General features: G+C 41.1%; 1 protein-coding gene across 3 annotated transcripts in view; it reads left to right on the forward strand.

Moving 5' to 3' along the window:
- Window positions 1-564: 564 nt before the first annotated feature.
- Window positions 565-17,875, forward strand: part of sash1a (SAM and SH3 domain containing 1a) — a 131,043-nt gene continuing 113,732 nt past the window's right edge. For 2 of the 3 annotated variants that reach the window (XM_043696466.1, XM_043696467.1), the window contains exon 1: window positions 565-1,574. In XM_043696466.1, the coding sequence (XP_043552401.1) occupies window positions 1,113-1,574 (462 nt within the window). In that variant the 5' untranslated portion in view covers window positions 565-1,112. The remainder of the gene's footprint in view (window positions 1,575-17,875) is intronic. The other variant, XM_043696465.1, reaches the window with a different exon arrangement.

Here is a 17,875-nt window from a genome sequence, read left to right on the forward strand (position 1 = left end):
ACATGTCTCCTGGGTGAATTGGGAGCTGAGCCATGTTCAAGTGAATTAAGTGCTGGATACAGAGGAAGGTGCTGGGTGAGTTGAGTGCAGGGTGAATTAGGTGCTAGGTACAAAGTTAGGATGGGGGTATTTAGGTGCTGGGTGCAGAGGAGTGTGCTGGGGTGAATGGGGTGAGGGTGAGTTGGGTGCGGGGTGCTGGGGTGAATTGGGAAGCTGGGGTGAATTAGGTGTTGGGTGCTGGAGTGAGCTGGGTGCTGGGGTGAATGGGACGAGTTGGGATGCTAGGGTGAGTTTGTGGTACTGGGGTGAGTTGGGGTGTTGAGATGAGTGGGCTGAGTTGGGATAGCTGGGGTGAATTGGGGTGCTGGGGTGAATTGGGGTGCTGGGATGAGTGGGCTGAGTTGGGATAGTTGGGGTGCCGGGGTGAGGTGAGGGTGCTGGGTGCCGGTTGCATTCGGGGTCGCTGGGTGTCGCTGTTGTCTCCGGGTCCGCGCTCGTGTTCCGCATTGCCCCCTGGCGGTGATCCACGGACCTGCTCCCGGCCGCAGCTAAAAAAAAAAGCCGGGAACCGGAGCCGGAGCTGGGGGTTCGCTCGCCCCTGGACACTGACACTCCGCGACACTGCGCTAACGGAGCCTCAACACCAGAGCGGGAGAGCCAGCGGCACTGCCGCCGGATCCACCTGAAGGAAAAGAGACTGCGGCCGCTGAGCATTCACGGCGAGAGGAGGGTCAGGACAAGGTGTGTGTGTGTGCAAACCAACTGGAGAGAATCTCAATCTACAACTGAACCGAGTCAGAGACTCAGCTCACCAGGACAACCTCAATCTGAAGTCTGAATTTTACCTTTAATTCTACTTTTGATTCTAGTTCCAATTCTCATCTCTTATCCACCACCTTTTAATCCTCATGTCATTATAATCCCAGACCTGTCTCCAATTCTATTCCAATCCCAAACCTAATCTCAATCCTAATCCCAACTCCTCCAGCAATCCTAGTACAAATGTTCATTTTAATCTCAATTCTTGAAGTATCCACACTTAACCCTAACTCATCTCTGTCTAATCCTAATTTCCAGCCCTGACTCACCCACTTCGGATCGCCTGGTGCCCCATGGCAACTAATATTGTGCTGGAGTGGCTGAAGAGCTTAAAATTGTCCCAGTATGGTGAGTCCTTCATGGACAATGGTTATGATGACCTGGAGGTTTGTAAGCAGATTGGGGAGCCTGACCTGGATGCCATTGGGGTTGAGGTTCCCGGGCACCGGAAACTCATCAAGGCAGCTGTGGCACGACTCCGTGAGGAAGGGGAAACTGGCACTGTTGTTTATTTCACTTTGGAACCACGAGCTGTACCCCTTTGTCAGCCTTACATCTACCCCAGCCTGAAGGAATACAGACCCAGAATGAGGACTGTGTTGTGGAGGCGACCACAGAAAACCAGTAGGAAAGTGCTGAACGACATGACATCCAGCAGGCGAGCAGGCCTCAAGAAAAGGGTGATTTACTCCAAGTTCATACTGAAGATCAAGAATAAACAACAAGGCAGCAAACACCCTTATGTTAATAATAAGGTGAGTGATGGGCAGTGGGGGGAACATTCTCTTTATTCCAATTGACTCTTTTGGGATATAATTTACAGGAACATGAAAGGGACTAAAGTACTTGCTATGATGTGAGTTAGAAAGTGGCTTGAATGGCAGTTGGCATCAGATGTGCAGGAGATTTATCTTGTAACATGGACAAATCACTTTTACAGGATCAAGAGACGGCTCACTGTCACTGTCTCATGAGCAATTAGGGATAGCTCCCTGCTTCAGGCAGTGATGTCCAACTCCCATGTCAAAGAAAATTCAATGGGTGAAAGGTCATTTCTAATCTTGTAGTAAAATGTAAAGTAGTCACAGATATTGGAATCTGTCAATTTGTTATGAACATGTGGGAATTTCAGTTCCATATCGGTATTGACAAATCTGGTCCAAACTTGAGTTTGGTGTGAAGATTTGAGTCCTGCACAGGAATATAGAAAGGAATATAGACAGTTACCTGTAGTTATATTTGTGCAGATATTTGACTATTGTATAAACATACAGCAATCTGTCTGATTTTTGTATTTGGTATGTTATCGTAGGAAATCTGTGGGTAATTTGAATTCTAGGCAGAAATCTTCCCAGCATTTGAGTTTCTCACTGATTGACTTTTTCTTCATGTTTTAGTTTTAAAGTGAGGTATAATAATCAGGTGCATGCTTGAGTGCCATATGGGGACACAATAATTGTCAGGTATGAGATTTATTCTTTTCTGTAATTCATACAGAAATTTAGAGAGGATTCATCAAAGTTATGCAGGTTTGAGAAATTGTTAATGAGCAGTGACTTGAGATACTGGATCTGTTTTTGCTGGCTTAGAGAAAGCTAAAGGAAGACAATGGGTTTTTTTTAAATTATGGAGAGTTTTGGGAGAGTAGTTAGTCAGTAATGAAGTGTTCTTGATTTTAAAATTTGTCACTAAGAAGTGAGAGGACATAAAATGCTTCACCACAGGGACTGGTTGCTCCTGTGAAGGGAAAATTAGATAATTTTTTAAAATTAGACCAAAATACAGTACGATTGGGAAAGGACAAGGTAGTGGGATTTGTTTTTGCAATAGTTTGACTGGCATGGACACAATGAGATGGTCTTTATGATTCTGTGGGGATATATATAATAGATTTAGTCATGTTTTACATTCTATACTGAGTACAATGCATTGAATTATTTGAGCCTACAAGGCCTACATTTTAGAATGTGCTTAGCACTTGAGATCCATACAGTAGTCAAATTTGGGATGTGTATCTTTCAATAGAACTCAATTAGCGCAGTTTCTAGCATTTCTTACCAATTTAAGTCTAGTCCAAATATCTCTTTTGGTTTAGAGGTGTTGACCATTCCCCAAAGCAGTCTAGCTTTATGCCTGAAGGGAAAGACATAATCACACCGTCTGTTAATCCGCACTTCATAAAAACCAGTCAGTCTCTCTGGCGACGAAGACATAATAAAAACCTATTGCAAAATCTTTGCCATCTGAAAGGGACTATCAAGATGCTTCAGTCATCCTCAGTGAAATAAGAAAACTGAGAAACAACTGGTATTAAATCTTCTTTAAAAGGAGATTAATTAGATAAATTAATTGGTTCCTCCAGCTATTTAGTTGCAGAGAACCTGAGTTTTTTTCATTCTGATTCTTAGAGCGTTGTCAAAGCAACATTTTTCCCCTCATTTGGATTTCTGCAAGAGTATTGGTGTAGTTGTTGTTCTGTTGTGAAGATATTTTACTCATGTCAGTTTGGTGAATGTACAAAATGTTAAGCTTATTGCACTGAATCTTGCTTGAAAGATGGCCGAATGTTACAATGCTTGGCAATTTAAAAAGAATTGAACTGCTGCACTAATAGATACTCACATTCATGACTGGCATTATTTCTTGCAATTTGCTGTTCTCCCAAACATGCTCAATATTCCTGTGATCACAATTCTATGTCAATCACACGAATCAGCAATTTCGCTCAGCCATCCTGTTGCCTGGGAAACCTTTTCCCAGCAGCAAACGATGTATGCCTGACAACCAGTTTGACACTGAATTGAAAATTGAAAGTGACCTCTCGTTATATTGAAGCTGAGTAGCTTGGCAGAGCACTAAAATGATTAGGATTTGAAGGAGCACTGTGTATTGTGTTGAAGAAATCTCTTTTAATGATTTCTTTTTATGGGGGCCACATAATTGTTTTCAAGCCATTAAACAAATAAATCAAAAACCACTTGAGTAAACATGCCTGGCATTTTAAAGGCACTCACCATTGAATTTTAGGAAGATTTAAAGTTGCAAAGAACTGAAAATAAATTTCTAAAATGTAAATTGAGTAGTGATTAAATGTTACACTATCATCTGAGACAGTTAATGAGGCAATGTTACCAGCCCTTCTGAAAGGGTCAGTGTGGAAATCCAACAGCATCACTTGAAAGAGTGCATATGGAATTTTGTCCATATTAATGAAATGATGGTACAGTCAGTGGTTAGCACTGCAGCCTCACAGCAGCAGGATCCCAGGTTCGATTCCAGCCTCGGGTGACTCTGTGTGGAGTTTGCACGTTCTCTCTGTGTCTGCGTGGGTTTCCTCCGGGTGCTCCGGTTTCCTCCCACAGTCCAAAGATGTGCAGGTCAGGTGGATTGGCCAGGCTAAATTGCCCATAGTGTTAGGTACATTAGTCAGAGGGAAATGGGTCTGGGTGGGTTACTCTTCAGAGGGTCGGTATGGACTGGTTGGGCTGAAGGGCCTGTTTCCACACTGTAGGGAATCTAATCAAAATCAAATAAGAAAATATTTTCAGTAATAATGTGGAAAAAAAGAATTTATTCCTCGACAGGTAACATGGAAATACTGAAATGCCTCCACCAGAAAGAGAATGGAAAATGACACATTTCCTCCAAGTGCATGATAATTTGTTTCAGGGTGTCCTGAAACCAATAAGTTAGAAATATGAAATTATCTCAAATTAATATTTGTGTAAATGTGACATTATGTCATGCAAGGGAAAAAGTGGAAAGTGTATTGCGATATAATATCTCCTGGGAGCTGATATGGGATTATTACGTTTTCTTCTGAAAGAGATAATGTGGAAGTGAGCCCGATAAATAACTTCCTTTTTAAGAGCTAAAATTGAGATGGCAGTCATGAATATTAATGTGGAAACCTTACTGCATCCATTGAGGCAGATAATGTGGAAATGTGACAGTATGTATTGGGGTTTAAGTGGGAGTGTGATTTAAAAACCCCAGCAAGAGATAATGTGGAAAAGATGCAGCATCTCATGGCAGAGGTGATGTGGAAGTAACAGTATTTCTTCTGAGTTAACAGAAATCTTAAGACCATAACACATTCGGCCCATCAAGTCTACTCTGCCATTCAATCATGACTGATAAGTTTCTCATCCATAGTGTTAGGTACATTAGTCAGAGGGAAATGGGTCTGGGTGGATTACTCATCCCCATTCTCCTGCTTTCTCTCCGTAATCTTACTCAAGAACCTATCTATCAGTCTTAAATATACCCAATGACCTGGCCTCCACAGCTTCCTGTGGCAATGAATTCCATAGATTCCCCACTCTCTGGCTAAAGATGTTTCTCTGTATCTCCGTTCTAAAAGGTCTTCCCTTTACTCTCAGGCTGTGCCCTCGGGTCCTAGTCTCTCCTACCAATGAAAACACCTACCCACCATCTACTCTGTCCAGGCCATTGTGTTCTGTATGTTTCAATTCGATCCCTCCTCATCCTTCTAAACTCCATCAATTATAGACCCAGAGTCCTCCAATGTTCCTCATATGTTAAGCTTTTCATTCCTGGGACCTTTCTTGTGAACCTACTGTGCACAATACTCCAAATGTAGTCAGATCAGAGCCTTTTAGAGCTTCAGTTTTTATATTCAAGTCCTCTTAAAATAAATGCCATCATTGCATTTGCCTTCATAACTATTGACTCAACCTACAAGTTTACCTTGACTAGAACCCCCAAGCCTCTTTGCATTTCAGACTTCTGAATTTTCTCCCCATTTAGAAAATAGTCCATGTCTGTACTCTTCCTACCAAATTGCATGACCTCACACTTTCCCATGTTGTACCCCATCTGCCATTTCTTTGCCCACATCTGTAAACTGTTCAAATCCTTCTGCAATCTCCCTGCATCCTCGATGCCACCTGTCTCTCTACCTATCTTTGTATTGTATTAGCCACACACCCCCAGTTTATTCATCTAGATTATTTATGTATAAAGTGCAAAGTTGTAGTCCCAACACTGAGCCTTGCGGAACACCACTTGTCACCGGCTGCTATCCTGAGAAGGACCCTTTTTCCCCACTCTCTGCTTTCTGCCAGACAGCCAACGTTCTGTCCATGCTAGTACCTTGCCTCTAACACCATGGGTCCTTATCTTACTCAGTTGCTTCCCGCTGTGGCACCTTGTCAAAGGCCTTCTTGAAGTCCAAGTAGATAACATTCATTGGCTCTCCTTGGTCTAACTTGCTCATTACTTTCTCAAAGAATTCTAGCAGATTTGTCAGGCATGACCTCCCCTTGATGAAACTGTGCTGACTTTGCTCTATTTTACCATACACTTCCAAGTATTCAGAAATCTCATCCTTCACAATGGATTCCAGGATCTTACCCACGACCAAGGTTAGACTAATCGGTCTGTAATTTTACTACTTTTGCCTAGCCTCTTTTTGAACAGTGGTGTCATATTTGCAATTTTTCTAGTCCTCTGGGACCCTCCCTGATTCTAGCAATTCATGAACGATCACCACCAAAGCCTCTGCTATCTCTTCAGCTATCTCCCTTAGAACTCTGGGGTGTGGTCCATACCTTCTCAGAGAGATAATCTAGATTTGACCTGGGAGGGATAATATGTTTGTGGTGTGCGCTATTGTGGAAATGTGATGACATGTCTGGGGAGGATGATTTAATGTTGCAATCTCTATTCGGAATAATAAAGAAATGATACAATGTCCTCTTTGTGAAATAATGTGGAAAATATGAAGATGATGTGGCAGCAATATTGTATTACCTCTGAGATATTGAAATTGTTAGGATATACCTCAGACATATAATGTGGAAATATGCAAGCAGCATTGTGGGAAAGATAAAGCTGATGTGGTAATAATACAATATTTTCTCTGAGATGATGGAATTGTTAGAGTATCTCCTTGTACAGATAATTTGAAAGTAGCAAACCATTTCAGAAAGATAATGTGGAAATGTGAAATATTTTCTGATAAAGGGAAAATGTAAATCTCTCCTGACAAATTATTTGGAAATGATAAAATATGTTGAGAGAGAGGGAAATGTGACAATCTCACAGGCAATAATATGGAAATATTTCAAAATCTGACATTCAGATTATGTGGAAGTCATAGTGTCTCCTGAGAGAGGTTTTGTTGAATAGAGGCACATGAGAAACATAACGTGCAAATATTCCACTATTATGTGACACAGATAAAGTCAAAAGGTTACAGTCCAATGTGCAAATGTTGCACTTGAGATAGAAAATGTGGAGTTGTTGTAGAATGCTCTGAGACTGATAAGATATGATATTATCTCCTGTAAAAGTTAAAGAGTGAATATAATGGTGCTTCCTTGCAACAAATCAAGTGGAAATGATCGTCTGTCTTGATGTATAATCTGCAACAGTATAATATAACCTGAGGTTTAATGTGAAAAGGTTATATTATCTCCTGAGAGAGGGAATGTGACAAAACTCCTAAGTGAGAATTTGGAAGTAATGCAGCATTTTTCAAGTGAGACAGTTAGAATCTTAAGACCATGAGACAGAGGAGTGGAAGTGAGGCCATTCAGCCCATCGAGTCCAGTCTGCCATTTCATCATGGCTGATGGGCAGTTCAACTCCACTTACCCGCACTCTCCCTATAGCCCTTTAATTCCTTGCGAGATTAAGAATTTTCAATCTCTGCCTTGAAGACACTTAAAGTCCTGGCCTCCACTGCTCTCTGTGGCAATGAATTCCACAGGCCCACCACTCTCTGGCTGAAGAACTGTCTGCTCATTTCCATTCTAAATTGACCCCCACTAATTCTAATGCTGTGCCCACGGGTCCTAATCTTCCCGCCTAACGGAAACAACTTCCCAGTGTCCACCCTTTCTAAGCCATGCATTATCTTTTAAGTTTCTATTAGATCTCCCCTCAACCTTCTAAACTCTAATGAATACAATCCCAGGATCCTCAGCCGTTCATCATATGTTAAGCCTACCATTCCAGGGATCATCTGTGTGAGTCTCCGCTGGACATGCTCCAGTGCCACTATGTCCTTCCTGAGGTGTGGGGCCCAAAATTGGACATAATATTCTAAATGGGGCCTAACGAGAGCTTTATAAAATCTCAGAAGCACATCGCTGCTTTTATATTCCAACCCTCTTGTGATAAATGATAACATTACATTCGCTTTCTTCATCATGGACTCAATCTGCATGTTTACCTTTAAAGAATCCTGGACTAACACTCCCAGATCCCTTTGTACTTTGGCATTATGAATTTTCTCACCGTTTAGAATGCCTGCATTCTTTTTTTCCCAAAGTGCAAGATCTCGCATTTACTCACGTTGAACTTCATCAGCTATTTCCTGGACCATTCTCCTAAACTGTCTAAATCTATCTGCAGCCTCCCCACCACCTCAGTACTACCTGCCTGTCCACCTAACTTTGTATCATCGACGAACTTCGCCAGAATGCCCCCAGTCCCTTCATCCAGAACATTAAGATATAAAGTGAACAGCTGTGGCCCCAACACTGAACCCTGCAGGGCACCACTTGTCACCGGCTGCTATTCCGAAAAAGAACCTTTTATCCTAACTCTCTTCCTTCTGTCAGATAGCCAAGCCTCAATCCCTGCCAGTTTTTATAGAATCCATACAGTGTGGAAACAGGCTGTTCTGCCCACTAAGTCCACACCAACCCTCCAGGGAGCCACCCACCAAGACCCATTCCCCTGACTGACTATCCCATATTTGCGTCTGACCATTGAGCAATTTAGCATGGCCAGTTCACCTAACCAGCACATATTTGGAGTGTAGGAGGAAACCGGAGCACCCGGAGAAAACATGGGGAGAATGTCCACAAACTCCACACTGGCAGTCCCCCGAGGCTAGGATCGAACCTGGATCCCTGGCACTGTGAGGCAGCACTGCTAGCCACTGAGCTACCGTGCTTTTTTTTTGACAGTCTCTTGAGGGAGGTAATGTGAAATTGATCCAGTACGTACTGAGATAATGCCTCCACGGACAGGGAGAGAGAGAATGTGAAGATGTGACTGTATCTCGCGAGAGATAATTGAGTTGTTCGGATACCTCTTAAAAACATGATATGTAAATGTTACGGACTCTTTTGGTAGAAATTTATATGGAAGTATGATAGAACCTCCCAAGGGAGAAAGAGAGCAATATTACAGAGCAGGTACTCTTGATGATATGGAATTAAATGCTGTTTAATTAGAGATGATGGGAATGTTGCTGTATCCCCTAATAGACATATGCAGAATGTACACAAAGGCAAAAAATGTGGCAGTGTCTCCTGAGAGAAAGAATGTGCAAATGTTGCAGAAGCTCCTATGGCAAATGACATGGAATTGTCATTCCATCATCTGAGAGACGTAATGTAGAATTGTCACAGTCTGCCTTGAGACAGATAAATGGTTATATATTTATCTCCTGTATAGGCACAAGTGTAAACATGGAAATACTTCATGCAGGAAATCAGGTGGAAATCATACAGTCTTCCTCGAAATAATCTGCAAATATAACCATGTAACCTGGACATTAATGTAAAAATGCAGCATTGCCACTTTCTCTTTCTGACGGAGAGAATGCTAAGATATCTCTGAGAAATAATGTGAAAATGGGTCATTACCTCTTAATAGCTATAATGCTGTAAAGGTACAGTATAAATAATGTGGAAATGATACAATATTTCTTTAGTGATGATGTAAATCATACAGTATCGCCTGAGACAGATAAACGTAGAAATATCTCAATATCTCCCTAGAAGGAGAATTTGGAGCTGTTTCAGTAGCACTTATGTCATTTAATTTGACTTATTTGGATACGTTTTTAAGTGTGGGTTTACAATTTTGAGTTAGTAAAATAATGGGATTTTGGTGTATCTGAAATTAATAATTGTAGCCATGGTGATTTCATTTAAGACTTTTTCTGAGGGCTATTTCAGCAACCTAGTTAGTTTGTGTTCACTTTTAGATTTTACAACCTAGCAGGGTGAACCATTGTGTTTCAAGGTTTCTGTTAGAAATTTGTGGACTGAGAGATTCTTTTAAGCTGAAGCAAAACACCCATATCTCAAAGGGAGATGGTTTTTGTTTCAGTGCAGTGCTCATGAGGAGGGAAGAATATAGTAACACTGATTGCTATGGAGTTAAGGAGTTAGTGAGATTTCCTGCCTGCAAGTATTGGTATAAACCCTGAGGAGGTTACTTGAATCTGAGTACATTTAGGATCAGGTGTATGAAAGCTCCAGGAAACAAGTCTGCTGTCTTGGAGTTAAAGTCATGGGTACGTAGTCATCCGTTGAGACATCACAAAAAGTAATTCAGTCATGAGTACTGCACAAGGGTTACTGTTGGATACTGTACAAGAGACTTTGGTCAAGCAAAACATAGAACATAGAATATTACAGCACAGTACAGGCCCTGCAGCTTTCAATGTGGAGCCAATCTGAAGCCCATCTAACCTACACTATTCCATTTTCGTCCATATGTCTATCCAATTACCATTTAAATGCCCTTAAAGTTGGCAAGTCTACTACTGTTGCAGGCAATGCATTCCATGTCCCTACTTCTTTGAATAAAGAAATGACCTCTGACATCTGTCCTACATCTATCACCCCTCAATTTAAAGCCATGTCCCCTTGTGCTAGCCATCACCATCCGAGGAAAAAGGCTCTCACTGCCCACCCTATCTAACTCTGATTATTTTGTATATCTCAATTAAGTCACTTCTCAACCTCCTTCTCTCTAACGAAAACAGCCTCAAGTCCCTCAGCCTTGCCTCATAAGACCTTCCCTCCATACCAGGCAACATCCTAGTAAATCTCCTCTGAATCCTCTCCAAAGCTTCCATAGCCTTCCTATAATGCAGCGACCAGAACTGTACACAATACTCCAAGTGCGGTCGCACCAGAGTTTTGTACAGCTGCAGCATGACCCCATGCCTCCGAAACTCCATCGCTCTACCAATAAAAGCTAACACACCAAATGCCTTCTTAACAACCCTATCGACTGGGTGGTAATTTTCAGAGATCTATGTACATGGACACCACCATCTCTCTGCTCATCTACACTACCAAGAATTGTGTAGCCCACGATTAGCCCAGTACTCCTTATTCCTGTTGCTCCTTCCAAAATGAATCACCTCACACTTTTCCCCATTAAACTCCATTTGCCACCTCTCAGCCCAGCTCTGCAGCTTATTTATGTCCCTCTGTAACCTTCAACATCCTCTGCACTATTCACAACTCCACCGACCTAAGTGTCATCTGCAAATTTACTAACCCATCCTTCTATGCCGTCATCTAGGTCATTTATAAAAATGACAAACCGCAGTAGCCCCAAAACAGACTCTTGTGGTACACCACTTGTAACTGAACTCCAGGATGAACATTTCCCAGCAACCACCACCCTCTGTCTTCTTTCAGCTAGCCAATTTCTGATCCAAACCGCTAAATCATCTTCAATCCCATGCGTCCGTATTTTGTGCGATAACCTACCAATGGGAACCTTATCAACTCTGGGTAAGATTTTTGCAATTGATAGGGCCATGGGTAGTGTTGTAGAACAGAGGCGCCTAGAGGTTCAGGTATATAATTCTTTGAAATTTACACCACATGTAGACTGGTTAAGAAGGCGTTTAGCATGCTTGCTTTCATTGCTCATACCTTTAAATATAGATGTTGGGAAGTCATGTTGAAGTTGTACAGGACATTGGTGAGGCTTCTTTTGGAATACTATACACTTTTGGTTGCTCTGTTATAGGAAGGAAATCATTGAGGAAATTGTGGACGCTATAAATCAGAAACAGAAATTGCTAGAAAAGCTCAGTAGGTCTGGCAGCATCTGTGGAGAGAAATCAGAGCTAATGGTTCGGGTCGAGTGACCCTTCCTCTGAACCATTCTTAGGAAAGGTCACTTGACCTGAAACGTTAACTCTGATTTCTCTCCACAGATGCTGCCAGACCTGCTGAGCTTTTCCAGTGATTTCTACTATTAAATTGGAGAGAGTTCAGAAAAGATTTACCAGGTTGTTGTCTGGAATGGAAGGTTTGAGATATGAGGATTGGCTGGGACATTTTTCACTAGAGAGTAGAAGGTTTAAGGGTGGCGTTTTATACAGGTATATAAAATCACGAGGGACATAGATGATGTGAATAGCAAGGGTCTTTTCCTTAGAGTGGGGCAGTTTAACACTAAGGAGGATATTTTTAAGGTGAGTGGAGAAAGATTTAATAAGGACATGAGGGACAATTTTTATTCATGTTTGGAATGAAATGCCAGAGGAAGTGGTGATACAAGTACAATAATGCCATAAAAGAAACGTTTGGATAAGTACATGAACAGGGAAGGTTTGAAGGGATATGAGCCAAATACAGGCGATTGGTTTGAGACCATGGTTGGCATGGACTATTTAGACTGAAGAGTCTTTTCCATGCTGTACAGGTTGTACTCCCATATCACTGTAGTTGAATTCCCATGTGTCGTCATGTTATAGAAAATCATGCAATAGAAATAATGAGGCCTCTGGGAAAACAGTTTTGGTGGTTTGCCCCAACCCTATCAGTGAAAATTTAAACAAAAATAGTAGTTAACCTAATACAAATGTTTATGGGATATTAGGGAAATTGGAACAGCTCCTTAGTTAAGTTGTTGTGGCGGGTCAGTTAAGTTTTCCAGTAGTTACATAATTCTAAATTCTGTTTTCTTTTGTTCGTGTTTCAATTGTAGTGTTTTAATAAATGCTGTTTTGCTTACAGCCGAGTGGTTTGACCAACTGCATCACACTGGAATATCCACTTCACATCTACCTTTAAAATAAGGAAAAGTTAGGGACTGGGCTACCTTCTTAAAATATTTTGAGGGGGTCTGGCCTGGTCCATATTGTGCAATTCATCAGAATCTTCAACTGATTACTCTCAATTGGCATCTATATCTGCTGGCTGCACTACATTCCAGCCAGTTTTCTGATCCCATCCAGTCGTAACACTGTACAAGTCAGATTGCAGAATGAAACCCACCTTGATAGATCAAGGGCGAACTCTTAATTTCTTTCGCTATGTGTCAGTTTTGTCAAGTTTTTCTGAGTGATTCACATTATGACGCTTGGGAAACATCCATCACCTTACTTCACAAAACCTGCCTGACTCTACCCTTTAGTGCCCCTCTCTCACACTCTCGCACTATCATATCATGTGCTATTTCCAAAACAACTCACCACTTCCTGGATATCCCAGAATTGACTCACATTCATGGTGCAGCACCATCTTTACAAAGATATTGTGCACCCATACAAGAGCTGTCAGTCCAGTGCTGCCCTGCGTGGTTCCTTACACTGACCCTGGATATTGCAGACAATAGAAAATTGGTGCCTCTCTTTGTGGGCAGGGAGTGAAGGTACTGCTGATGGGGATGAGGTGATGCAGAGTCAGGACATCTTTTCTCCTAGGCCAGCAGAGGACACCATTCTACTGGAACCATGCCAACCTGGACCAGGGCTACCATCCAGGCGAGTGCAGTCTTAATGCACAGAAGGCAATGAAGGAATGCACAGAATGTAGGAAGAAGATCAATTACCTTCTCCGCTCCATCTGTGAAAGTGCCACCATCTTCTCATTGATACCTCACACTCACTCTAACTCTGCTACTGTACTCACCATTTCCTGCAACATCTTCCTCACTAACATCTGACCCTGACTAAGGCTGAAACTCTTCTGGGCGAAAGTGAGGACTGCAGGTGCTGGAGATTAGAGTCGAGAGTGTGGTGCTGGGAAAGCGCAGCTGGTCAGGCAGCATCCGAAGAGCAGGAGAATCGACGTTTTGGGCAAAAGCCCTTCATCAGGGATGAGTCTCTTTAGCCCTAAACATCGATTCTCCTGCTCCTCGGTTGCTGCCTGACCTGCTGTGCTTTTCCAGCACACACTCTGAATATCTTCTGCATAGCCTCCTTACCCCCTTAGGACATCTCCATGCATTTACCCAAAGTAACAGTGTGCCACCCACCTTCCTCTCCCTCACACACTATGTGCAGAGTTTCCTAACTCTGACCGCCCTGAGCAGCTGACTAACCATATCCAAGTGTCTGTAGTAGTTCTTTTTTACAGTTGGTTACCATAGTGATTAATCACTGAAGCAGATTCACTTGATTCTACAGATTTTCTTTAACATCTAAGCATATTTTTTAAACTGAGAGAGAAAAAAAAGCTCTTGATTCAAACAAAGCCAAATTTCAAACTGTTCCTCAACACTTGTTCTTTTACTGTTGGTCAATTTCAGTGAAATTTCACTCTTGTCTCAACTCTTCAAGTTTTTGAATTAACAGATTGCTCCCACTTTCTCGTTCCAAGTTTGTAGAGACATTTTCACGATGCTTTTCCAAGTCCACTTGCACAAACATTTCACAATACCTTTCATAAAGCTCTTCACAAGAAAGCAGATGATGCTGACGTGGAGTCCAGTCCTCTGCACACCGCGACACCTAGTGCCAGGGTTGAGAATTGCGTAACAGCAAACAGGAATTCACTTTATTAAAAAAAGTTGGCAATTCATGAATCGTGTTACAGACAAATCGAGTTTAATAAACAAGCATTATAGGAGAACTAACTGTACTACTCTGACTTTGAATTTGTAAATAAAAAGATTGGTTTATTCTATATTATCTTTTGCTGAATAAATGTCTGTTTTGTTGTTATCACAAAATCTGCAGCATTGCATTTTACACTTCAGTGAGTTGACCACCTCATTAAAACCAAAACAAAAAACATGATCTACCAAAAAAAACAAAGAACTGTGGATGCTGGAAATTAGAAATGAAAATTGTTGGAAAATCTCAGCAGATCTGGCAGCATCTGTGGAGAGAAAGCAGAGTTAATGTTTTGTGTCAAGTGACACTTCCTCAGAACTTCAGAATATGATCCATCAGATCAGAAAGAAGTCTGGGATCTGACTTGTTCAGGAATAACATCAGCTGAGATCATCACAGCTGAGAAATTTACTATGCAAATATTACAGTATCTTATAACAAAAATAATGTGAGGCTTAAAAATCTCATGATACAGTATCTCAAGGCAGATGATTTGGAATTATTACAGTATCTCCTCAAAGAGGAGTGTTTCTTATGTGAAATTCGTGTAAGATAGCATGAGACAGATAAAGTGGAAATATGACATTATCTGCGAGTAAGGTTCATGTGTAAATGTGACAGTACATCCTTTGAGTGATTAAATGGAATTGAAGCAATCTATTTTGGAATGTAATTTGGGAATATTACAATATGACCTGAAGGTAAAATGGAAATGTTATATCTACTCCTGAGAAAGATAATGTAGGAATGTTACAATCACTTATGAGAGTGAATGTGCTTATGTGCTGACTGATAACTGAAAATATTCTAATACTTTCTGATGATATGCAACATGATGAATAAAGTGGAAATGTGATAATATTTCCTGAGAGAGGTGATGGGCAGATACTGCTTTATCGCCTCTTGGGGATAATGTGAACTTTTTGAAGGTAGCCCTGAAATAAGTAAAGTGGAAATGGGAAATTATTTCTTGGAAATATCCATGTATAAATATGCCAGTATCTGCTTCGTGAGATCAAGTGGAAATGAAACAGCCTACCTTGGAACCTAATGTGGAAAGTTATAATATTTTTTATGAGCTCATGTCCAAATGTCACAGTATCTTATAAATATTATGTGAGAGAGAGTCCCGAGAGAGGGGTCATGTTGGTATGTTACAGAATCTTCTGAGAGGCATGACGTAGGCGTGTTACATTATCATCTGAGAGGGACATGTGAAAATGATAATATTGCCAACCTTCAGGAGTGATTTAAATGTGGAAATCAAAAACCATTTGAGTGATAATTTGCTGCACGTGCAGGATTCTGTACTGAAAACAACAAATGCTGGAGATCACCGGTCAAACAGCATCCATGGAGAGAGAGAGCAAGCTAACCTTTCAAGTCCAGATGACACTTTTTCAGAGCTGAAGTGAAGCGTGAAGGGGCAGAATTTATGCTGCAGTTTGGTGGGGCGATCTAGGGTGCTGACGGAGAAAAGATGTTGATAGTTCAGATTAAGTGAACGGAATGTGAGAATGGCAGAACAATGGTATGTCTCCTGCTTTTCTGCATCAGCAACCTGCACCCACCACTCCCACAACAATAGTATAAGTGCTACTCTCTCCACACTTCAACAGCACTGATAAAGAGACACCGAGACTTGGACCATTTGAGTCCGATGTTGTGAAAATATCATATCTTTTCCAACAGAACAAGTAAAGACATGACAACACCTTCTGTGCATTAATGTGGAAATATTGAAATAATTGACAGACAGATAACATGGAAATGCTACAGAATCCTTTGGGAGAGATATTGTAAAACACTTAGTATATCTCCTAAGAAACACAGCATGGAATTCTTCCAGTCATGCCAGTGAGAGACAATGTGGAAGGGTGACAATATTTCATGAGAGAGATGATATGGATTTGTTACAATATCTCCTGAGAGAGTTTCTGAAAGGAAATCCAAAATGTTAGGTATGCTTTTCTATCTGATACTGCCTGACCTGTTTAGTATTTTCAGACTTCCAAATTTCCAACATCTGCAGTATTTTTGGTATATGCTACCTAATTAGCATTATAAACAGTGTAGACCATCAACCACTGAGAAAAACATAGAAAAGCAATCTGTAGGGAAATTACAGATGGTACAAGAGTGTGATAATGGTGCTCTTCAATTCACCTAACGTAGACTAATGGTGTGTAGAAGAGACAGGAGGAAGACTTCATTAAGTATGTTCAGGAGATTTTTCTTGATCTGTCCATTTCTGGACAATGATGAAGGAAGCATTTCTGGATTTATTTATGTGGAGGAAGGTAGGTCAGTTAGACCGTATAAGGGAACAATTAAAATATAGTAATGCAAAGTTTTGATTAATTATTCCTTGTCTATTTCTATAATCTGAAGTTAAAAAATTTATTTGGAAATCACCAGTTTATAGTGTGCTACAAATGCACTTGTCCAGGATAAATTGCGATGATGAATTGACAGGCATATCTGTAATAGAACAACCAGCTGTCTTTAAAGAAGAGTTAGTTTGAGTCCAATTGAGGTACATTCCCATAAGGGAGAAAGATGAAGCAACCATAGCCAGAACAGAAGAGGTAAAGGATAAGATGAAACTTAGAGGTGTAAATGGCAGATCTTCACTTTTCTTATTTTATTATTCTTCCCCCTTTTACTTAAAAGCTGTTGCATTTCAAACAGCCCTGATCAAAGGCCATTGGACTGAAATATTAGCCCTTTCTCTCTGATAGATGCTGTATAACCATTTCCAGTAATAAATGTTTTTTAGCTATTACTATTGTGTAGAGGTCAGATTGTTCATATAAATGAGAACGAGGGCTGAATATAGAAAGACCATAAGTCTATAAGACATATGAGCAGAAACTAGGCCATTTACCCCACTGAGTCGACTCTGCCATTCAATCATGGCTGATACGTTTCTCAGCTGTATTCTCCTGCTTTCTCTCCTTGATACTCAAGAACCTATCAATCTCAGTCTTAAATATATGCAATGATCTGGCCTCCACAGCCTTCTGTGGCAATGAATTCCATAGATTCACAACTTTCTCTGGCTGAAGAAGTTTCTCTTTATCTCCATTCTAAAAGGTCTTCCCTTTATTCTAAGTCAGTGCCCTCGGGTCCTAGTCTTTCCTACCAACGGAAATATCTTCCCAAATTCTACTCTGTCCAGGCCATTCAGTATTCTGTATGTTTCAATTAGATCCCCCCCCTCATCCTTCTAAACTACATTGAGTACAGACCGAGTTCTCAGACATTCCTTAGCTGTTAAGCTTTTAATTCCTGGGACAATTCTCGTGAACCTCCTCTGAACACGTTCCAAGGCCAGTACATCCTTCTTGAGATTTTGCGCCCAAAACTGTGCACAGTACTCCAAATTTGGTCTGACCAGAGCCTCAGAAATACATCCCTGTTTTTATATTCATGTCCTCACAAAATGAATGCCACCATTGCATTTGCATTCCTAAC

This window comes from Chiloscyllium plagiosum, chromosome 9 (genome assembly GCF_004010195.1).
Source record: "Chiloscyllium plagiosum isolate BGI_BamShark_2017 chromosome 9, ASM401019v2, whole genome shotgun sequence".
In the NCBI taxonomy this organism is placed as follows: domain Eukaryota; kingdom Metazoa; phylum Chordata; class Chondrichthyes; order Orectolobiformes; family Hemiscylliidae; genus Chiloscyllium; species Chiloscyllium plagiosum.